Source organism: Bos mutus, chromosome 22 (genome assembly GCF_027580195.1).
Source record: "Bos mutus isolate GX-2022 chromosome 22, NWIPB_WYAK_1.1, whole genome shotgun sequence".
Taxonomy (NCBI): domain Eukaryota; kingdom Metazoa; phylum Chordata; class Mammalia; order Artiodactyla; family Bovidae; genus Bos; species Bos mutus.
The window spans coordinates 12,029,030-12,053,166 of record NC_091638.1 but is presented as its reverse complement, the minus strand read 5'-3'; the positions used below and the strand labels follow the sequence as shown (position 1 = coordinate 12,053,166).

General features: G+C 49.0%; 2 protein-coding genes across 5 annotated transcripts in view; both read right to left on the bottom strand.

The window, feature by feature from the left end:
* The window catches only part of ACVR2B (activin A receptor type 2B), a 35,165-nt gene extending 31,313 nt beyond the window's left edge, over positions 1 to 3,852 (bottom strand). Inside the window, exon 1 of the mRNA XM_070360060.1 lies at positions 1,109 to 3,852. Coding sequence (XP_070216161.1) covers positions 1,109 to 1,232 — 124 coding nt within the window. The 5' untranslated portion in view covers positions 1,233 to 3,852. The remainder of the gene's footprint in view (positions 1 to 1,108) is intronic.
* A 5,262-nt stretch (positions 3,853 to 9,114) lies between these two features.
* XYLB (xylulokinase) overlaps positions 9,115 to 24,137 on the bottom strand; it is a 46,255-nt gene continuing 31,232 nt past the window's right edge. Inside the window, exons 15-17 of one of the 4 annotated variants that reach the window (XM_070359179.1) lie at positions 23,247 to 23,334; positions 20,595 to 20,689; positions 9,118 to 15,881 (exon numbers count right to left, since the gene is read on the bottom strand). In XM_070359179.1, the coding sequence (XP_070215280.1) occupies positions 15,804 to 15,881; positions 20,595 to 20,689; positions 23,247 to 23,334 (261 nt within the window). In that variant the 3' untranslated portion in view covers positions 9,118 to 15,803. The other 3 variants (XM_070359176.1, XM_070359177.1, XM_070359178.1) reach the window with 3 other exon arrangements.

Sequence of the window (24,137 nt, the reverse complement as noted above, 5' to 3'; positions counted from 1 at the left end):
AGGAACGTTTGCAAACAAGAATACGCACGCACCTCACAAAACGCCTCAGCTCCAGCCCAGAAACCGGCCAGAGAGAAGTCACCCCAGTGAGTGGCAGGCCAGACCCCTAGAAGCCACGCACACCCCACCCGGGGAGGAGGAGGACTCACATCCGCCCACACTGGGGCAGCAGCCTTCCTTTCCCACACCCACTCCCAGCGATCACGTGCCCATGCTAGGGCCGCCAGTCCCTGAGAGAGTTTGAAAGAGGCACATGTATGTGCACAGCTAGACAGGGAGAACCAGGGCAAGGCGTGGGGCTGTCCAAATGCAGCAAGCCAAGACTAATCCTGGGCCAGGGGAGGCCCAACGAACTCCCCAACAATCAGCCTGCGTTACCAGCCAGCTTCCAGCGCCTACCATAGTCTCAGACAGAGAGAGCACTGAGAAATTTCACCGTCAGGCTCAGAAGGGACCAGCGCCCTCCCCTCTCCCCCATCCCCACCCAACAACCAAGGCATCCAGGGGCCGGACCACAAAGACCAGGCGCCTCTGGGGCTGGGATGGCAGGCCGCAGTTTGGTGGAGAAAGCCCAACAAGGGGGAGGTGTTTATTCCAGAACAAAGAACAGGTGACAGAATGGAAGGGAAGAGAAAAAAGATGAAGAATCCTGAGACGGCAACAAAGTCCCCTTTGGGAAGACCCAAAAGATGGTAGTAGAAAGTCTCAACACCAACAAAATAAATAAATAAATACAAACAAAATAAAAACCTTTAAGCACTTCACACACCACACAGTAGCGACAGAGAGCACTTGGAAACTGAAGCTTTGGGGACTGCTTCCTCCCACTCTGTAATAGTGCTCAGTTCAGCAAGGTGTATTTTGCTGATCTCAAGATCAGAGAGGAGACCCCCGCAGAAGGCTCCGGAGTCGAGGTGCGAGTAGATTGGGGGAGGAGGGGAGGAGGAACAGGGAGCTGCCAGTCTGCCAAGAACAACCAACAGGCGCCGGAAGAGATCAACCCCCGGGTCGGGGCCGTGGTGCCGGCGCCCATCTGGTCTCCAGCCTCCAGCCGCGCTGCCCACCACACCTCCCCAGACCCAGGTGGAGCTGCGCAGCCGCCCCATACCTTTGGGGAAAGGCGGCGCCCGCGCCCCGGTGTCCACGGCCTCGGAGCCCCAGGCCCAGGGCGGCGGTGGCTCCCCAGGGTGCTCGGCGGCCGGCCCGCCCGCAGGGCTCGCAGGGGAGGGCATGCCCGGTGCTCCGCTGGGCCCGCGTCGGCTGCCAGGTGCGCGCACAGGGACACTGAGCGGCGCAGAGGCCCGGCCAGGGCGGGCGAGGCAAGATGCGAACCTGGCGGTGCACTCAGAGTGGTGGGCGGGGGCGGCAGGCAGGCGGTCCGGCCACCCGCAATCGCCGCCTCCCTGAAACCTGAACCACTTCTGGGAAAACTCAAGGACGCCAGGATTCTCTCCACGGTGGCCAGCGGCACTCCTGAAGCACAAATTTGAACCAAACCCTGACGCTGAAGCAGGAATCTCCCAGACTTTTAGAATCCAACCTTCCGCCCTGAATCTTATGAGGAGAGTGTGACTGTGTGTGTATGCGCCCGCACGCTGGGGGGAGGGAGTAAGGAGGATGGTATTGTGGGATCTCCCACAACTCTCTGTCCCTTTAAAATCATGAGAACATTCTAGATCAGGTTCTCAATCAGGTGATTTATGCCCTCTCCACTCCAAGCATTTTTGGTTTTCCGGATTACAAGTGCTATTAGCATTTTGTTGGTAGAGGCCAAGGGATACTGCAAACCATCCTACAATGAACAGGACACCCGCCCCCCTTCCCACCTATACAAACATCAAAGAATCATGGGATCCAAATTGTCAACAGTGTCAAGGTTGAGCCAGCCAGGACCCTGCCTGAGGGCTGTGTGTCCAGTGTCATTCTCAAAAGAAGGATCCAGATTAGTCACTGCCTACCTAGGTCCCCAGATCCCAGTCTTTGGTAAAGGGCCAGTATTTACAAATAGATCTAGGGTACTCTGGTCCTCACTTGCACTATGCTAAGTTCCCAGGTAGGAGGCTGAATGCACAGGCACTCAAGAGAGGGCTTCCTGAAGAAGGGGGTGGGGGTGCGGGGTGCGGGGAGGAAACCAGGGCTGGCATGTGGACAGTGGGCAGGGTCACACAAGGCAGAAGTAAAGAGAAGTCACGCGCAGTGGCTAGAACATGGAGGTGGAACCCGCCCGGTGCAGCATGCCCGCCAAGGACAGCACGTTGTCCCCTGAAACAATGGGCAGGGCAGGCCGGAGAGCCAGGCCTTCACAAAATCCCACCCAGGGGGCCACAGTTACCTGGTATCGGTGCAAACAGTGAGTGTGCACCGAGTATGCACTCACTCTCACACGCACTATTTGCATTTTCCTGGGGGAAAGATCCACAGCTCTCATCAGATCCTCAGAGTGTACGATGGGCGTGCTTCACTGGGTTCCCCGGAAAGGAAGTTCCTTAGGCTAAGTGCCAGAAGTCCAGGTGCTACCTGGGGGAATCAGGATGACCCGAAAGACCCTGCAGAGTAGTGGGTGGCCATCAGGGCCTCGTGTGTTTTCACCCAGGTGGACAGCCTGGGAGGCTGGGTGAGTGTCTCACATCATCTACCTTGGAAGCATCTGTAAGAGCTGAGGAGAGTGCCCGCTTTTCCCCAGGGGGCAGCCCGGCCAGCCGGCCAGGGCAGAGCCTGGAGTGCTTAGCAGGTACAAGGACACGGACACCCTTCCCCGGGAAAGGGTACTGGTGGCCTGTAACTCTCTGGTCTGTGTCCCTGAGAGCTACCACTACACTGGGCCTGAGAGTCACTTCACTCATTACATACACACATCCCCCCGAGGAAATGGAGCATGTCTTTGGGTGGGAGAATAGTTGTCTACGAGGACAGCAGGGAGCAGTCAGGGCTTGCACTTTCTGGGGACAGACAGAAATCCGGTCCTCCTCCCCAGCCAGGGGCCCCTGACATTTCACTCAGCATACTCCAACCCACAGGCCCTGATCTAAAGCCCAAGCACACAGACAGAAGTCAGGATTCTTGGGGGATACACAGATGCGTGTCTGGGATATCCTCTGCAAGGCAAGAGCCAATGACGTGTTTCCCAAAGACATTTGGCCAGGCACAGATCACAGAAGACTTGCAAAACTCACTAAGGCTGATCTTGTATCAAGCACTGTATACCATGACTGCAGCATCCATTCTGCCTTTTCAAATAGGCCTGCATCATCTAATATGGTAGCCACTAGCAAAATGAGGCTACTGAGCATCTAAAATGTACAAAGTCTGAACTGAGACATTCTGCAAGTATAAAATATGCCGTGGATTTTGACGACAGTACAGAACGTAAAAAGTCTGTTTTAATACTGACTACAAGTTGAAATGACTGTTATATACATTAGGTTAAATAAAATATACCATTAAAGTCAATTTGCCCTTATTATGGGCTGAATATGTCCCCTCAAAATTCTTATGTTGAAACTCTATTGCCCAATGTGATGGGATTTGGAGATGGGGTCTTTGCAAAACATCAGAGGTTCATGAGGGTGGAGCCCCCTTGATGGGGTTAGTGAAAGCAAAAACAAAATAAAACAAAACACAGTGCGCCCAGTATCCCCACCTGAAGCACCAGGAAAGGCCATGTGAGGATTCAGTGAGAATACAGCCATCTGTAAGCCAGCAAGACAGCCTTCACCAAAACCTGACCATGCTGGCATACTAACCTCAGACTTCCAGCCTCCAGACTGTGAGAAAAGAGTTAAGTCACACAGTCTGTGGTATTTTGTTATAGCGGCCTGAGGAGGCTAAGACACACCTGTTTCTTTTTCCTTTTATTAACAAAACTACCAGAAAAGTTTAAAGTCTTCTATGTGGTTCCCTCTATATTTCTGTTTGACAGTGCCGTCCTAGACCTTCCTTCTACCAGGAGGTGGGGGTACTTCTAAACCACAAGCCCAGGGTTTGAAGGAAGCACATCCAGGAGGATGGCGGAACAGGAGGACCAGCTCTGCCCCGACCGGGGTCTGCTGAGGCTCCTCCCATAGTTCCTCACAAGTCAGGCAGTAGCCACCAGAGGACTGGGACCACAAGAGACACGCAGTGACTCCCACCTTCCTACAGTAAAGAATCCGTCTGCAATGCAGGAGACCTGGGTTCGATCCCTGGGTTGAGAAGATCCCCTGGAGGAGGGCATGGCAACCCACTCCAGTATTCTTGCCTGGAGAATCCCCATGGACAGAGGAGCTTGCTACAGTCCATGGGATCACAGAGTCGGACATGACCGAGCCACTAAGCACACACACACAAGCACTGCCCAAGCCAGCGAAGAGCATGGAAATCCCAGGGACCCAATCCCACCCTACCTCACCTAATCAGGCGGGGACCTGAGACTGGTCAGGACAGAAGAGTTAATTAGGGAAGAGGCCACCCCTGAAGGCCTGGTCTTGGAAGACCACAGCACCTCCAGGAGGAATCCAGAGACAGCCACGTGAGCCGCTGCTTGCCTAGTAAGTAGGCTAGCGGCAGCCCTTCCCTCTAAAGGCCAATGTCTTCCTTCACTTCAGAGATCTCACTTGGGAGAAAAGCATCTCAAAGCAAAACTTCAAAGGCAGAGAAAGGAACAGGTTCAACACTTTGCTTCTGTGACACAAGAAATGGCTCCAAAAGACCCATGACCCCCTTCCATATTGTGCCCAAGTACCAATAAGGGGCAGTTTCCCAGGCGGCTAGTGGTAAAGCATGCGCCTGCCAATGCAAGAGATCCAGGTTGGCTCCCTGGGTCGGGAAGATCCCCTGGAGGAGGAAATGGCAACCCACTCCAGTATTCTTGCCTGAACAATCCCATGAACACAGAGGAGCTTGGCGGGCCACAGTTCATGGGATCGCAGAGAGTCGGACAAGACTGAGAACGCATGCATCCACCAATAAGGAGTCTTCCAGTCGCTGCATTCAAGTTACGCAGCCCAAGCCCCACAAGGAGAAGTTACTTGCCTTCGGTGGAGAAGGCTAAGCCATGATACACCGGAAAAGAGGCCGGTAGAGTGGGAGTGGGGAAAAGGAGATCCGGGATCCCCACCCCCGCAGCAGCCCGGGGATCCCAGCCCCGCCCCTGCACTCCCGGCCCCGCCCTTAGCGGGTTTCCCAGACTCTAAGCTGCTGCCACCGCGGGCGGCAGGGGACCCGCGCTGCATGTGTAATGGGGGCTGGGAACAAAGACGCACAGGACCAGCTCCCCGGCTGCCGCGCACCAGCCTAAGAGACCGTCCCGGGCTTCTCCCTGAAGCTTTAATGCGCTGCTTCCCAGGGCTGCCCAGAGCCATCCGAAGCCTAGTGCGGAGCCTGTCCGCGCGCGCACACTAGAATAGGGCGCGTCCCAGTACCGCTCAAAGAGGAAAAATCTGTGCGCCGGCCAGGGAAAAAAGCGATCTCCCAGCGGAACTCCGCGTGTATATACACCCGCACCCACCCACCCTCAGCCGCCAGCACGCAAGCCGAACGCTAGCCGGGTCACCCGCCCCCGCCACGTGCTTTCCTAGAGGTCAGAACGAAGAAGGACCTGTTGGTTTTTCTTCTCGCCCCACCTCTTCTTCCAGGTGCCTCAAAACAAAGCAGTTACTCGGAGTGACCGCACCTCGCGTACCGGGGCGCCGCAGGGAAAGCGGGCGCAGGGTGGGAGCTGGCGCCAACGGCGCGCCTCCCGGAGAACACCACGCAGACGTGGTGGGGTGGAGTGCAGGAGACTCCTCTGGGCTGTGTGAAGCGGCCCGCTTCGCTCCGCTACACCTAAGTGGCTGTGAGGGTCGCGCAATCCTGCCCCCAGCCGCTGCTGGACCTACAATCCCACTACCTCCGTATAAGATCTGCCCGCCCCTCTTGGCCACCTTCCCCATGCTCCGATTTTCGTCTCACTCTCCCTGGGCTCCACGCGCCCATATAGTCTGAACCCCGACCCTGGGGTCGCCTCCGCCAACGGGAGCCCCGCAGGCCGCCGCACAGGCAAGATCAACACCCCCCCGCCAAGATCAGCGAGCGGGGCGCCCTGCGCGCCCCCTGTCCCCGCCCCGGGAGGTGCAAGCTGGATGCAGGTGGCGCGGCAAGGAGGCCGCGGGCCCGCCCTTTGTTGGTAAACACCGCGCGGCGCCCGAAGCCGCTCCGCGCGCCCTTCCTGCGCCCCCCATGCCGCGCCTCGTTCTTACCGGCGCACAGCGATCCCCAGAGGAGGGCGAGGGCCGCCCAGGGCGCCGTCATGTTCCGCGGCGCCGCCCCGCGGACACCCGGAGCCCGCGGGCAGGGCCGCGCGGCGCTCCCTGGGCGCGCAGGGCCCGGCGGCGGCTGCGCTTTCCTTCCCGCTCCTTCCTTCGGCCTCGTTCCCCGCGCGTTTCCTGCGCCTTCGTCCCCGGCAGCGTGCAGGCTCCAAGGGCCGGACGGCGGGGCCGGGCTCAGGGCCGCTGCGGGCGGCGCAGGCTTCGGCCCGGGCTCTGGGACGACGCGGGGGCCGGGGGGCGGCGGCGGGGCGCAGGCCGGGGCGCGCCCGACTCAGGCATCGCGCGGCGGGGCTGGGCCCGGGCCCCGGGCACAGGGGCCGAGTCCGGAGGGGCCATGAACGGGGGGAGGGGTGGGGGGGAGGGGAGCTGAACCGAGTCCAAAATGGCTCCTGAGCCGCGGCCGCGGAGCCGAGCCAGCGGGGAAACCCGGATGTTGGATACAAAGAGGCGGGCGAGCTGGGAGGGGAGGGGGAGGGGAGGCGGGCCCTCCGGCCGCGTGGTCCGCGCCCCCCTCGGGGGCGGGGCCGCAGATAAACAACAAACGAAGGCCCCGCCCCCCGACCGGCTTGGTCTGGAAGGCGTGTGCAAAATGCACGACCCGAGGGCGAGGCAGGGCGAGCTGGCAGGATTGGGTCCTGGACCACTTAGCCTGAGGACCCCGGGACCTCGTGGCCACGGCACTGTGATTCCTGCTTTGCACTCGAGCCCAAGCTCCCGAACGCATGCTGCTTTGCGACCGCGGAGAGGCTGGGTCGCCCCGGTCTCGGGCCTGGATTCCCCTCTGCGCCTCCGTCTCCCTACCTGAGATGGAGGGCACAGTGAACCACAGGAGTCGTGTCTGAATTGATAGGCGAACTAATCTGCAGGGGAAAAAAAGGCTGATTTCCCTAAAATGACAAGTGGTCTCTTACGTCTGTAACCCAACCCCAAACACACACAAAGGCACAGCTGGGGATCTTGAAATTGGACATATCCCAGGGAGGGAGAGTGGGAGCCCCGCCCCCGCAGAGCAGCGGCAGATGGAATAGGGCCTCCAGCGACTCGCCTCTCTACCCTTAACCCCCCCCCACTGCCGCTTTAATCTGCACGTTCAAAACTGTTCTCAGCTCTTCCCGTAGTGGAGCTTGTCCAGCGAGTGTCTCTGCTACCCTCTTCACTCCCCAAATGGCTTCTTGAGAGCTCCTTGTTTTCTGTGTCGGCTTCTACCATCCTTACCACAATCAGGGCTTGGGAGGGTCATGATGGAGAAGGAAATGGCAACCCACTCCAGTATTCTTGCCTAGAGACTCCCATGGACAGAGGAGCCTGGTGGGCTGCTGTCCATAGGATTGCAAAGAGTAGGACACGACTGAAGCGCCTAAGCAGCAGCAGCAGATGAGGCTCCCAGCTAAAGAGGGAAAGCCAGCTCACATCTCAGGGATGAGGGGCAGAATCCTTCGGTACAGAAATGGTCCTCTGGCTCCTCCTGATTCGCCACAACCTTTCTTGGAGCAGGACAAGAGGAGCCAGGCTCGAGGTGGAGCCTGGAAGTCTGAGTTGTTTCACTTCTCTGAGCCTCAGTTTCCTTTTACAGAAAGCGAGGAGGCTAAATAAATAAAGGGGAAAATGTGAGTAGGCTAGATTCCTTCCATGCTCTACATTTTTTAAATAGCAGAAACCTTATTCAAACGAGATCTTATGTAAAAGTCCACTTTGTAGAAAGTGTATCAGTGAAGTTGAAATGAGGGTCCACCACCCCAAGTTTCCACAGCACTAAGAACACCTAGAGACCACACTTCGGAGTCACTTACAGATTATAGGATGCTATACTGATGGACTCGACAAGAAAAGCAACTGTCATTTCCTTGGAAGGGAAGATAAATCACTGCCTCCTTCCTGCTGGAAGGTAGCGGCCATGATCTGTGTGCCAACAATTAGACTGGCTGCTGCTTCTCTGCTACTCCACACCAGGTAGGGTATCACAATAAAGGCTCAGGGTGGTCTAAACAGCCAACACATCTGTGTCTTCCACCCTGGCATCTCTGGGAACTTCAAATTCATATAACCAAATGCCTATCTGACATCTCTATTGGGCAGCCTATCAGGTATCTAGAACTTGCCCTAACTAAAGCAGAGTTCCTCATTCCCCAATAAATCTACTCCTCTAGTTGTGCCTGTCTGAATCAATGGCATAACCAGCCAATAGTTCAAGTTGAAATTTTATGTAATTCTTGATTCCTCCCATAACTCAGTCCATCAGCAACCTAGTTTCAGAAACCCATCCACCATCAACCCACTTCTCTTCCCAATACACTATCACCGCGCAGTATCTCACTTGCGGACCCCTGCAAGAGCAGTGAACTAAAATCACGTCTTGTTACCTTCTTTCGTTCTTGCCTGGCTATATGTTCTGGACAGAAATTGAAATGATCTTTTCAAAATGGGACTCACTTCACATTCCTCCCTTGCTTCAAATCCTCCCATGGCTTCCTGTTATGATGGCTAACAAACTGGTATGTGAACAGCCCTACTTCCTCCATCATCTCATCATCATCAGCCAGACACACTGACCTACTTTCTGTTCCCAAGACACATTAAGGTGGTTTCTGCCTTAGACCCCACCCCCATCCCAAACTCCCCACTGGCAAGGCTGGAATCCTCTTCCCATGATTCTCTTGCAGAGCTGAAATCCATGGTGTTAGGCTCATAGGATTAGCCTCTGTCTCGACCACCATTTGCTCATGTGCCCACAGGCTGTTTGGGAAGGTGATGCTGGGTATCTGAAATATCAGGCATGAGATGACGGGAAGTTGAAAGGCAAAAACCCAACAAATGTCCACTCTAAAACTTATGGCAGGGAATTCTGCCATTCAGGAATTCTGTGTGTTCAAACTACTCTTCCCGTTTTCTTCCTTCCTCAGTGATCAAGGTGGGAAACCAAGGGGTCAGGAAGAAACAGCTGAGCATGGCATCCTTCCATATCAAGTTAATGAGAGAAGACAGAAGACTATAACGTTATACTACTTGGTATCTGTATACTTATAACACATTCTATTGTGAAGCTTAAGTGCATTCAGTTGGCAAGATAAATTCTTAAAGGAAGCACAATTTTTGTAATTTTATTTAGAGACCTCTTTACTTAAACACACAGAAGTAGCCCCAGCCTGTTTCAGCTCATGAAGGCCCTGATTATAGAGATATACCATAGGGGGTAATTATGAGAACTATGGGAAACATACATGAGTATATATTAGTGGGTAATTTAGGTACATTAAATTACCAGTACATTAATCAATTTATGGGGGCTAACATTAATTGGATGGGTGTATGGGGTTTTTTTGGCAATACAATTCTCCCCAAATATATCCATTTACTTCCAATCTGTCTCATGTGCCATCAACTTCAAAAGTTATTTCCCAGACATTTCAAAACTGTTTTTTCTTTCTTGTCCCCACAGTTCTTCTTCCCACCCTGTCTTAACTTAGTGGTGGCTACCTTGAGGTCAACTAAATTAATTGGCTTGGATGGTAATTAGGTAAAAAGGTAACTCTCCATAGCTCTTATAACAGATTAGATTATGCTATGCTAATAGAAGAAGCACAAGCTGGAATCAAGATTGCAGGGAGAAATATCAATAACCTCAGATATGCAGATGACACCACCCTTATGGCAGAAAGCGAAAAGGAACTAAAAAGCCTCTTGATGAAAGTGAAAGTGGAGAGTGAAAAAGTTGGCTTAAAGCTCAACATTCAGAAAATGAAGATCGTGGCATCTGGTCCATCACTTCATGGGAAATAGATGGGGAAACAGTGGAAACAGTGTCAGACTTTATTTTTTGGGGCTCCAAAATCACTGCAGATGGTGACCGCAGCCATGAAATTAAAAGACGCTTACTCCTTGGAAGGAAAGTTATGACCAACCTAGACAGCTTATTAAAAAGCAGAGACATTACTTTGCCAACAAAGGTCTGTCTAGTCAAGGCTATGGTTTTTCCAGTAGTCATGTATGGATGTGAGAGTTGGTCTGTGAAGAAAGCTGAGTGCCCAAGAATTGATGCTTTTTATAACTGTGGTGTTAGAGAAGACTCTTGAGAGTCCCATGGACTGCAAGGAGATCCAACCAGTCCATTCTGAAGGAGATCAGCCCTGGGATTTCTTTGGAGGGAATGATGCTAAAGCTGAAACTCCAGTACTTTGGCCACCTCATGCGAAGAGTTGACTCATTGGAAAAGACTCTGATGCTGGGAGGGATTGGGGGTAGGAGGAGAAGGGGACAACAGATGAGATGGCTGGATGGCATCACCGACTCAATGGACCTGAGTTTGAGTGAACTCCGGGAGTTGGTGATGGACAGGGAGGCCTTGCGTGCTGCGATTCATGGGGTCGCAGAGTCGGACACGACTGAGCGACTGAACTGAACTGAACTGATGCTAATAGAAAATCCCCAAACCCCAGTGGCTCAAAACAACAAAATTTATTTCTCACTCATACTGTAAGTCCACTGGGGGTCAAGAAGCAAGCTATACTCATTATAGTAACTTAGTGACATTGGCTAATGGAGGCTACATTTTGATACACGCTTCTACTATTGCAGAGAGAGAGAGAGCCTGGTAAATTACATTTAAGCTCTTAAAATTTCTACCAGATTCTGAGAAGATAGGGGCTAGGTTGGTGGCTGCATACCAACCTAGCCCCCAACCTTTTGAATCTTCCAAAATTCTCACAGAGTAACTACATGGAAGAAGAAAACAAAGAACAGAAAATCCATGTACATTTACAATAAAACCAGGTGACAAGGTTTCCCCCAAAACACCAAAATACAAACGAACCGAGATAACTACCAACAGCAATAAAAGCTTCATGGACTAGTCTCTGTGCAAGGGGAAGCTGAGGAATGGGGTGGAAAAGATACCTGGGAAATGCAGAATCCCAAAATAGCTAAGAGATATTCACTGGAAAGCATTGACTCAGTAACTTAAGAACAGTAGGCGAAACCAGAAGGGGTTTTCCCCTTCAATTCAATAGTGAGTGAATCAAAGAGCCTCTGGTAAGAACAGAAAAAACTAGAATAGTCTGTCCTTGTGAACTCTTAAAACTGACAGGCCAAGCCTCCTTTTTAGGTCAGGCTCCTACAAGGTGGAGAAACCTCTGGAAGTGCTGGATAAGATGTTTTACTTCCAGTTATTTGCCCTTCGGAGCCATGACAAGAAAACTGGACAAAAGATAGGAGTCAACTATCTTTGGATTTTGTACCATCCTGAAATCTCTGTGAAAAGAGAAATAGTTGAAGTGAGGCTTACGATTGCCCCTGCTTTCTGCCTGGAGACACATTCCGGTCCACAGCGCAGGGAGTGCATTAAACAAGCAGAACCTGGCCGCTTTGCAGAGCTGGGATCAGAGAGAATGGTTGGAGATGGGGAAACTGAAGGAGCAGAGTGGAGAGAGGAGGGCCCCGCATTGAGAAAGCTGGAGGTCTGCAGACAAGTCTCCTCGGGGCTTTTGCTGAATTCAAGGTGTCACATCCTTAGAATCAAACTCCATGAGGGAAGCAAACAAGCAAGCTGAAGAGCTCCAAGCCTGGCACAGAACACTTTTTATTTCTAACTGGTTAAAGTGGACAAGTCCTTACTCAACACCCAGGACACTGAGAGTGAAGACTCAGAGAGTCACTCCAAGGGCAGTGGGGCTGAACCAGCCCTAGAGTCAAGGCTACTGTAAATCCACACTACCAAGCCTTGCTGTGATCAAGCTGGTCTACAAGTAATTTAAATACCTACCAGACAACAGGTCAACCCCTTTTTAAAAGAATTCAACAAATCTGGCTTTGTACCATGAAAGAATTTACAATGCCCAACATTTAATTTTTAAAATTACTAAATATGAGAAGCAGCAGGAAAAGGTAACCATCAGGAGAAAAATCAGTCATTAGAAACAGACAGAAATAGCACAGATGATGTTACTATCAGTCAAGGAATTTTTAAAAAGCTATTATAAACATGCTGAAAGACATTTGGAAACAGGAACATCATGAAGAGAGAATGAAACACTTCAGAAATGGACTTTCGGGAGATAAAAGAAATACAGTGTCAGGGGACATATGTATGCCTATGGCTGATTCATGTTGATGTTTGGCAGAAACCAACACAATTCTGTAAAGCATTTATCCTTCAATTAAAAAACAAACAAAAAAGAAACATTGTCTTTTTTTATTGGGTAGAATTGACATTTTTTCCCTGTATTTTTAATTCATTTAACTGTTTTATTTTTATCAGTGTTACAGTATTATAAAGCTATACGTCACCTATCACTGTTTTAATTATATCCTATAGATTTCATTATCAATCTTTTTTCTCTCCATTAATTTTTCTTTTTAACACATTTCTATAAGTATTTTATACCCAGGTCTTGAACATTTTTAGTTTTTATTTTTGCTCCACTGTGCAACTTGCAAGATTTCATTTCCCCTACCAGGGATCGAACAGAGACAGTGAAAAGTGCCGAGTCCTAACCACTGGACCATCAGGAAATTCCCTCAATCACTTTTCTGGACACTCTGAAATTCTGCTTTATGTTTTCCCTTTGCCCCGGGTACTCTGACTTGCACATTTTACCTTTGCAACAGAGCTCTTTGAGGTTATAAATATATACATGTATAATTTTTTTTAAATTTATCTATTTATTTACTTATTTGGCTACACCAGGTCTTAGTGGGATTTAGTTCCCTGACAAAGGATCAAACCCAGGCCTTCTGCATTGGGAGAACAGAGTCTTAGCCACTGGACCACCAGGGAATTCCCATGACAGCTCTTTATACTGTCCTTTTTTTTTTAATTTAGTTGTTACTTCTACCTTGTCAAAACATGTACCATTTGATACTCTTCTCCCACCCCAATCCCCACTTTCACTTTGGTCTTAGATCTAAATCGATTCAGTGCTCACTAGCAATCCTTTTGCTGACGTTTCCCCAATGATCTCCTAATTGGATGAGGCTTGATTTAGTAGAATACTGAGGAGTTATGTGTACAATATTTCCTGAGCTCTTGCATGATTAAAACTTTTTAAAAAACATCCTTGATACTTACAGGGCAGTTTAGCTAGACACAAAACACTCCGTTCATATTTTTTCCCTGAGTTTCTTGAACATGTTGCTCCACTGCTACCTCGCTTTTTGATGCCAACCTGATCTTTCTGGAGACTTTTCTGGCCTTTTGGCCTATAGAAAATCCCCCTCACCTTCAAAGGATAATAGTTTGCTAGGAAGTATCTCAGCTGATCATTCTGAGTCAATTTTCCAAGTAACTAGACAGGCCTATTCAAGACACGAATTCAGATCTTGTTTCCAGGACTTCCTCTTTGGATAGTTTTAAATATTAAGTCTGTTTCATTGTTTTATCTTTTGGCTTCAAGACTCCAATTTTGCCCGTGTTAATTTTTCCTTGCCTATCTTCTCTGTCATTTTCCTTCTGGGCCTTTCCAGCTCTTCACGTTGTTTTTGCTGTCTTAGCTTTCTTCATTCTTATCTTCTATATGATGTATAGTACTTGCAGTCATTCCTATTTTCATTTGGATATGTTGTAATTTAGTCATCATCTAGGGTGATTTTATCTTTCTGTTCAAATTCTTTCCCAAGCTTGGGCCATTCTCTTTTCACCTTATCTGTTGTTCACATTTTTATTCTGAGTTTCTAGATTTCTGATCTGTGGTATTCTTTCATAGCCACAATTGTTTCTTATTTTTTGAAGTTCATGTTAGAGGGTTGGTATAATTTACCTTCTGTTGCTTTTTACGTGAAGTATTTCATTAACTTTAAAAGTTATGGTTCTCACTTTTCTTCTCATATTTGTATAATCAGCTCCTTTTTCTGTTTATGTTGATATCCCTGTAATAATGGGCAACTCTATGGGGGCAGGGGTAAAATGAGTAGATTGAGCGACTTTCTCTGTTTTTTGGTAGGAGACTCTTGTTTGTTGGTTGGTAATGGAATTTCTTTAATAAGTAATGTCCAAGTGGTGGTGAGGTGGGGGGAGAGTTCTTCTGAATCTTTGACCTGCTGTTGATGGGCTGTGATCTTCAGCTTCTTGCTTCCTTTTTTTGCCTTCATCCATGGAGCTTAGAAGGGTATCACTCCCTTTCCAGATGACTTCATCTTTTTCAGATGTGATATCTCTTATCCTACTTAAACCTCTAAACTCCTTCCCTTGACTTCCCACTAGTCTCTGCTCTGATCCTCTAAGGTCTCAAACCTGTTGCAGCATTTGTGTCCTCTGGATGAGACCATGAGTAATTTGGTTTAACCCAAGTCCAACTTAGGTGCAGGCCTGTAGCAACAGAAAAATCTGGAGGATTTTTCAGGAGGCAGGTCACAGAGGACTTTCTACGTAGGCAATTTCAGCAAGGAATAAAAGGTTCTGAAGTAAAACAGGGAGGGATGGAGAGAAAGGAACTACTTTTAAGGGATTACTGAAGGAATAACCAAAGTTACTTGGTGACTGATCTGAGGTGGGAAAGCAGATATCTGAGTTCTAAGTTTGGGTTCCTGAATGAATGAATGGATAGATGGTGGTACCAATTCACTGAAACACGAACTCTGGACGAGGAGGTTTGGGGAAGGGCATGTGAAGATAAGTTGCTTCTGAAGTACCCCTGTGAGAATGCTGACCAACTCCAAAGAGAGTTCTGGCTGGAAACACAGAGCTGGGTATAACTAGTATTTAAGGAGCAGTTGAAGTCCAAGGCTAGTTGAAGTCATCCAACAAGAGGGGACAGAATCGGAGGGAAGGAGGAATGAGAACAGAGATTTGGGGCCCAGCAATAATTAAAGGGTAGACAGGGCAGAAGGCTCAGTAAAGAAGGAAGAATGAATGATAAATAAGGAAAGTGGGTGGAGAAGAAAAAGTAACCCACTCCAGCATTCTTGCCTGGGAAATCCCACGGACAGAGGAGCCAGGTGGCTACATCCATGGCATTCAGAGTTGAACATGACTGAGCACACACGCACACAAGGAAAGCAGGAGAAAAGCTGGAGGCAATGGCTATCAGAAAGAAGACAAAAAGAAGAAGAATCACTGCAATGGACTAAGACATGCAAAGTATGTTAAATGTATCATACTAAAAACCCAATTGCTTTCAGAGGATGCTTGGGGATCAACTTATCATCCTGAAAACTGGTGAATAAAGAGGAAAGAATCTATTTATTTTGCTTTGTCTTTCCCAATCTGCTGATTTAGGTCCTGAAAGGGGAAAAGTCACAATTTTTCTTGGACATATCCCAAGCTCAGTGTTATCTTGCCTCCTGGGATAAAGACAGGAAAAGAGAGATGCTTTCCTGCCCTGGGCACAACGGCATGGGGACACAAGCAGCCCATCTGGGTTCAGGAGGATGTGCTAAGATGGGCTTTAAGGTGGTCCTGGGCAGGGCTGGAGCACCGCAAGGAATCAGGTGGGGAAGCGGGGAGGGCAGAGCTGCCCAGAATAGAGAAGAGGATCCCAGCTTTCCAAGGCCACATCTCCAAGTGGGGCGGGGGGCCTGGGCCTGCAGAATTCACTCCGGAGGCCCCCGGGTCTGGCTCAGGATTCTCTGCTCAAGCATGGCATACCGCTGGAGGAGGGCCTCATAGACCTGGAGAGGTGGAAAGAGCAGTTTAGGATGGGGAAGGGAAGGTGCCACTTACATCTCTTTGCAAATTACAGTTTAAAAACTTTTCCATCCCGCTCACTGGCAATTTAACATTTTTGCTGGGCAGACAAAAGAGAAGTGTCAATTCGCAAAAGATGAAACGGTAGTAGTTCCCCAACCTGTAGTTTAAGATCTTTAAAAAATGGGAACTTGAGACAAGAAACCAATTTTTGTTCTTAAATCTACAAAACATTAAAAAATTCTGATGAAAGTGCCTGGAAATGACTGTCTCTTTGCACAGTTGGTAGAAGTTGGCAGTGCAACACTTTTGGAAATCACCTCAACTTTATTTACATTAGGATAAAGGGGCTCAAAAATGCCCATAGCTTTCGACCTGGTTATTCTACTCTGCAAAGCTCCCCTAAGGAAATAATCCTAAATGTAGGGTGCTAGGTACACCAAGGGTCTTCTCAGACACCACTAAACATTCAGACTCATAAGACTACTCTGGGTTACACCCTGACCCTCAACAGAATATACTGGAGAAACGTGAGTGCTGGCACAGTGCTGAAGGGGCCCATGAACAGTCTGTACAGGTGTCCAGGGAAGGGTCTCTTTGCCTCCCTGCCTTCTTCCCTCCCTACCCTCCAGGTCACAGCTCAGATGCAAGGAGATGAAATCCACATCTTACAGGTGCACTAGCCTCATTTCCCACAGAAGTATCTCTCCCAACACCTCCGTGGGCAAGAGACGTGCCTGTAAGAGGTCACAGCACTCAGGCAGCCCTAAGTCTGACTTACCCTTAGGTATCTGTGTTTTCCCACTTATGATGCAATTTCCTCATTCAAGGCCATACGGCCATAAGCAATGTTGCCTAGTAACACTGTTGACATTCCATTTTTATTAAGTCTCAAAGGAAACAGAGCTGGAACATTAACCAAAGGTCAAATTCTCATGCAGAATAGGGAGAGGTTTTGTTAATCCTTTACCCACATAGGGTTAATTATAATAATCAAAAAAACTAGAAGCAACTGCTCTTAAGACATGGAAAATGCTTGAGAAATGTGGTTCATCAGCCAGTCAGAATATTATGTAGTCATTAAAAATAACATGTAGGCACATTTTTCAGAATATAAATACTTGGTTGTATTTATTGGTTGTAAAAATCTATAGAATTTTAAAAGTGGGATAAATCTGAAAGAATGCTTTAACACACAATCAGGCAAACTGTGACTTGGGGGAATATTTCTTGATGAAAATGAGGCATAAAATGGAAAGTGAAGAGACCTTGCAATATAGAATGTGCTATGCTAAGTCACTTCAGTCGTGTCCGACCCTGTGCGACCCCATAGACGACAGCCCACCAGGCTCCCCTGTCCCTGGGATTCTCCAGGCAAGAACACTGGAGTGGGCTGCCATTTCCTTCTCCAATGCATGAAAGTGAAAAGTGAAAGTGAAGTCACTCAGTCGTGTCCGACTCTTAGCGACCCCATGGACTGCAGCCTACTAGGCTCCTCCGTCCATGGGATTTTCCAAGCAAGAGTACTGGAGTTGGGTGCCGTTGCCTTCTCCGAATATAGAATGTAGAGATTTGTAAAATTAAAATCTGTCAATAGAGTAATAGTTGCAGATATTCAAACAATAAAGACTGTGGCTAAAAGAGCTAAAAGAAAAAAAACTAAAATGGACTACAAAATTATGTATATAGTGTGCTGTATAATAAAATAAAACCCAAACCAAAAAACCAACAAGGGAAAAGTGGCCAGAAAGAAACACAAGTCCACATTCTTCCTCTTTATTCCTTTTATCTAAAGCTCTTTTCGCCTGTAGCTTGCACAAGTGTAAGCCTTGCGGTTCAGGTCAGTGAGTGTTACAGATAAGACATCACAGACCAGCAACACTGAAGACCAGGGATCCATATTTCCATGGGACTCACATATACCACCAGGAGGTCATGCCAATCTCAATTGGCTTAATTGGCCCCTAAGCCAAGGACTTTAGCAACTGATTATGCAACAGGGCCTCTGCCCATGAACTCAATGGGGAAGTAAGGGGGCCTTTGATCTCCTCTCCAAGGAGGAAATTGGAACATTCAGCTGAGCCTACAGAGAAAATACTGTTCCTGTCTCAAGTTTCCACTTGAGCATACAGGTGCGTCATAGAAGGCAAACAGAGGATGCTGCCCGGCTCTCAAGGTTGTTTACAATCCAGTCCTCAAATAAGTCACTTGTGCCTACAATCACAGGCTGTCACTGCTTGCCACCTAGTGCTGAGAAGGATTCTGAGGTTGCACTTGGGTTTAAAGAGTTCCACGAGCTTTTAGCGACCGGTCATAAGCAAGCCAGGGAGAGTGGCAGGACACACGCTGAGTATTCGCCACCTGTCAGGAGGCAGTCACAGCCGTTTGTTACCCTAAAGCTTTCCCCAGCTACGTTCTTCCTTGCTGGCCTCCTTCTAGAGAGGATAAAAGAGCAGCCAGACTACCCCAGGCTGACCGTATAACCAAGGGGTCATCTGCTGGAGGAGTTGCGGGGAACAGAGTGGTAGGTTTCTCCCTGATAAGCAAGAGTGTGTGAGGAGGCCCTCTCTGCCCAAAGGCATGCTCTGATTCCTGCCTGTGAATACAGCTGTGGGCATCAGGATGTTAGAAGCAGCTGCACACATCCCTGGTCATGTGGCGTATACCTAGCACAGCACTATCCGATACGGTAGCCACAAGCTACATGCAGTCCTGAGCGCTTGAAATGTGGCTGCTGCTGCTAGCAGAAAATACATACCAGATTTCAAAGCTCATCCACACACACACACACACAGTAAAATATCACACGAGCAACTTTTCTTATCAATTACATGTTGAAATGACAGTATTTTGGACATTTTGAATTAAATATATTAGTCACTTTTTTTTTTAATGAGAATACCAGAGAATTTAAACGACATACGTGGCCCTCATGATGTTCCCTTTGTCCACTGATGACCTGGAGAACGTCAAAGAGCCTGACCCCGAGCCCTGACACTGCTGAACCACTGAGCCAATACTAGCAACACCACCAACCTCCTGTTGTACAATAAACCCATGCTAGGCAAGGGTTCTTTTTAAGCCTCACAATGAGTAGGTTAAAAGCAGGCTGGACAGAGTTCCCCCGTTCCCAGACGAAGAAACACAAGTTTGCAGATGAGGAGGAGGCAGGTAAAGGTCATGTGAAGGTCACATGGAGAGGGAGAGGCACGATAAGAATCAGAACTCAAAGGCCCTTTATCTCAAGGCAGGCTCTTTTCGACTGCACTGAACTGCCTTTTAAACAGGACACACAACAGAAAGTAACGGAAGCCTGGGCAGACCCCTGTGGGCGGGTTATCTAGTCACCTGGAAAGCAGGAGCTTCTGCTCCCAAGACAGGCGGGGAGACAGTTCTCCAGGGTGTCTCTACACATCTTGTGACAGCTTTTGTTCCTGACTATCTCTTCAAGGGTGTCTGTATAGCAAAAACCCTGGGAAGATGGAGAGAGGGGAAACTGGTGTGCCGATCAGGATCAGAAAGATAATGACCCCTTTGAGGGCCAAGGCTGGACCGGTTTGTTGGCAGCTCATTTATGATGCTGGGGGATTCCTAAGCTTGGGGTCCCCTCAGCTGGGTCACAGACACAGTGAGAGCACACTATCCACGTGGGTCCACTCCACTCCGCCCCACGGCTCTTCAAGGCCAAGGAACACCGATACAAACGTGGAGCCTACACTGCCCGCGGTACTGACAGTAATAAAGCCGTCTGTTTGGGTCGCCCCTGCTCCTGGGCTCCAAGAACCTTCTGCAAACTGGAAACGTGGTGCAAACTGTCCAGACAGCCTCTCGCTACAATTGCGTAACACTCGAAAGAGTCATCCCAGCTTCAGAACTTCTGTAGGATTGGCCGAGGGCTCCACTGAGATGGCACTGCAGCAGCTCCTCTCCCACCTCGGCCCAGCCCTGCCTCTTTGCCCTTGCACAGATGCAGATTCCAAGAGTGTCCCCTCATAAATCTCCTACATGTGAAAGTGTTAGTTGCTCAGTTGTGTCCGACTCTTCGAGACCCCATCTGTAGCCCGCCACGCTCCTCTGTTGATGGAATTCTCCAGGCAAGAATACTGGAGTGGGTAGCCATTCCCTTCTCCAGGGGATCTTCCCAACCCAGGGATCGAACCCAGGTCTCCTGCATTGCAGGCAGATTGTTTACTGTCTGAGCCACCAGGGAAGCCCATAAATCTCCTGCTTCCTCATCAACAACTCAGGGTCTGCTTTCCAGGGTAGCAACTTGTAGCAAGTGGGGTCTGTGTTCCCCAACTGAGGAACCACACAGTTGTCTTGGATCCAGACTTCAGATCTGAGCGGTAGAAGCCCAGCATGTCTTATGCTTAAGTGACAGAAATCTTTCAGCGGCTTCTGTAATCCTGTGAATTAGAAACAAGCACCCACTCCAAGGCATCAGAGCAAGGAAGATGTGCCCAGTGAGCCATCTCATCCCTGGGGCTACAAGATTAGAGGTATCTCTGAATCTCAGAGACAACCTGCTTCCTTTGCTGTTTTTTTGACAATTAAAAAAAAAAAAAGTAGATTTCCTCTTCAGTTGAGCACATCAACTGTAATGGAGGTGACAAAGAAAATACTTACCTTTTGGAAATAAGAACCTAGTGGGTTTTTCACAATGCAAGTGCCACAGATATATTTGGATGGTCTCTTACCTGAGACGCTCCTGGGGTTGGGGTCGCAACTAATCTGGGATTTGGGGCTAACTTCACAATCTCTGCGAAGGGCATGTCTGTTCCAGCTGCAAGGCCTAGAAGGGACAGCTCATTTTGTGTCAGTGCATATTGCAAACGAAGGCGTTACCCGGAAATAGCATTTTTATCTCTGGAGTGAGAATATGTTCTAAAACTGGATTATGGTGACAGTTGTACAACTTAATAAAGTGTTTTGTTTTTTTTCTTTTCCTTTATATTGGCTGTGCTGAGTCTTTGTTGCAGCACACGGGCGTCTCTTGTTGCAGAGTGCAGGCTCAGTTGCTCCGAGGCCTGCAGGATTTTAGTTTCCCTATCAGGGATCAAAACCATGTCCCCTGCATTGGACGGTGGATTCTTAACCACTGGACCACCAGCAAGTCCCACTACTTAGTAAAGTTACTAAAACACACTGAATTGTATAGTCAAGCATGGGTGATTTTTTATATATTATACAATTGTACCTCCATAAAACCATCTTAAAAAGGGGGAGAAAGAGAGGAAAAGTTTCACAAGCAGCCCTCCTTCTCAGCAGGGCCTAGTTTGTCTGAAGTGCATGTTAGGAGGCAGCTAACCTCTGACCTCTGTCAGAGGGGAGGGTCTGCCTGCCTCCCCTTCCTCACGTGACTCCACTCTCCCCATGGCTCACTGCATTGCAGTCACCCCAGCTTCACTCAATTCCTTCTTCCCAGAGCCTTTTCACTGGACGGAATGTTCCCTCCTCTCTTTTCAAAGAAGCGGCCTCTAAGAATATCCCTGCCACCCCTCAGCATCTTCCGCTTTCCTCAGGGCGTGTCACACTGCTGCCACAGATTCAAGGTCTCTCCCTTCCTGAGGTGGAAGCTCTGAGAGGCCAGGACTTGGTCTCCACTGGAGCCCTGGTGTCTAGCACTCTGCCGGCATCCAGGAGGCGCTCAGTAAATGCTCACCAAGCAAAGGAGAGATGGGGCTGGAAAGAGGGAAGGCGGCTGGAGATGGGCAAGGAACAATGAGGAATTTCCAAGCAAATTAAGGAGCAGTATCAGACTGAAGGGAAACTCAAGACCACCAAGAGGGAAGGAAGGCCCACTAAAGACGCGAGGCCTTCCCTCGGAAAGCTGGACTACCCCAGTCCAGAGCTGTGTGGATGAGGGGCCAGGGGATGGCGGGGTGGCCCCAGAGAGACTTCTCCAAAGATTGTGGTCCCCCTCCACTCACAGCCTCGCTTTGTGTGACTGGTTTTTGTCCCTAGACATAGCTGGAGAGAATGGACGTGGACATAAAGTGGAAACTGGTATTCTAGGACTTAGCTCAGGTTTTTGTTTTAGATGGTAGCACAGGGCAGGATCTGTAGGTAATCTCTGGCAACTAAACAGGCGCAGAAGGGAATTCCCTGGCTGTCCACTGGTTAGCACTCGGCACTCTCATTGCCAGGGCCCGGTTCAATCCCTGGTCAGGGAACTAAGGTCCCACAAGCCAAGCAGCGCAGGAAAGAAGAAAAAAGGTGGTACAGAAAAATAAGAAAGAAAAACAGTGCAGAATAGTAGTGGAGGCCCCAAAGAGCAGTTCCTTTCCTGTTTTGGCAGAAGGAGTATAAAGTGAACCCCTCTGAAGGCTGGAAGCTTATGGAATGGAGTTTTCAAAGTTCTGAGAAAAACATTTTAAAGTCCTTTGTCCAGCCAAGGTAGCATTCTTTGGGAGGGTGGACATATAAGCCCTCAGAAAAGTATCACCTACTGAATTTTTTTCTTAAAAATGTATTCAGGCTGTATATTCTAACAAAACTAGCATAGAAATGAAGAAGGAAAAAGAAACTGAAGGGAGTCACCAAAGAAAAAAAAAGAAAAGAAAGACAAAGTCAAAGGTATGTGTAGATAAAAAGTCAACAGGATGTAAAGTTTGATTAAAAACAAGAGTCTAGAAATAAATTGCCCAATGATCTTTATACGGAGGTGGCACCATGTGGGATGAGGCAGACAGGGGTGAGGGAAGGGAATGAAAGAGTAAGAGTTTATTAAGAGAAGGCTACGCTCCCTGATTAATTCTCAATGTTCAAAGAAAAAAATACAAGGTTAAATAGGTGTGTTAAGAAGTTAAGGATAAATGTGCGAAAAATGGAACCGCCAGAGGGAAAGGACACAGCCCTTGAGGTACATGGGTGGGCAACCTGAGCAGGCAGGGGACGCGGCAAACGGACCACATGGGTGAAACAACATCCCTGTGGGCCTTTGCTGCTCCCCTAGTTTCTGCAATGCCTCCATCAGAGCCACGCTCCCCCCATGGAGCTGTCCAGGGTCCTGGACTTCTTGGCTCTGAAGCATTCACCTTTGTGTCCATTTCCTGCTCTCGTTGAAAAGACAGCTCTGGACGTTATCCACCCCTCCTACCTACCCGCTGTCCAGACTCAGCCCGAATGCCCTCAACCAATGTCTGAGCAGGCTTCATTTAGTTAGGACTGTGCCTCTCTTTTCCAGTTTAAGTAAAGAATAAAGCCACAGAGGGTTTGGGAGGGGAGAGAAGTGAAGCCCGCCATGTTCCTAAAGACTGGGAACATCCCAATCTCCCCTTTCCACTGTCTTCAGCCCAGCCAGTGCCCCAACCGCTTCCAGAGGTGTCTGCCCCCATCCATCCACCTACCATGGAAAGCTCGGTAAGCAGAGCCCACACAGGCTGAGTTGGCGGTGTCTATGACGTACACGGGGGCACCAAACACATCTGCAAGCACCTGGAAAGGACAGAGGTTCTTACTGTGGTGAGTCGTTCCTCAGAGGGAATGTGGACACAGACCTGAATTTCCCAGGCTCTCTTTTCTCATGTCTTCTGATACCTTCGATTCCACCTCTACTGCCTTAAAGGAAGTACATTTGACCATGCCACCCTGGTGATCCTAGGGCTCAGGGTGACCTGGGAGAAGTCGTCATTGGAGGGCCACAGATCTCCAGGTTGTCCCTGCACTGTTCGACCATTTTATCAAAGACAAGGAGGAAGTTTTAGACTGAATGCTTAGCAAACAGCCAAGGTGGAGACGGCTTGGGCTCTGACTATTACTAACAAGCTCAGACAAACCCAAACTAACAAGAGCAGGTCTTACAGGGATAAACATAAAGCTTTCCATGTAGGTCCCCCAAATAAATTATATTAGTTTAGAATAGAGGGCCTGTACTAAGAGGAGCTCACGTGGAAAAGACTCGAGGTTCTTAGTTGATGAGAGATATTGGGCATGTGCTTCCCTAGTGGCTCAGCAGTTAAAAAAAAAAAAAAAAGAAAGAAAGAAAAAAAATTCCCCCTGCAATGAAGGAGACACGGGTTTGATCCGTGGGTCAGGAAGATCTCCTGGAGAAGGAAATGGCAACCCACTCCAATACTCTTGCCATAGGAAATTCTATGGACAGAAGAGCCTGGCAGCCTACAGTCCATGGGGTCACAAAAGGGTCGGACACGACTTGGCAACTAAATGACAGAATTGTTGATGTCCCAACAGATCCCCTTACTGGGCTGGTGTGCACCCTCACCTACACGTCCTGAGAA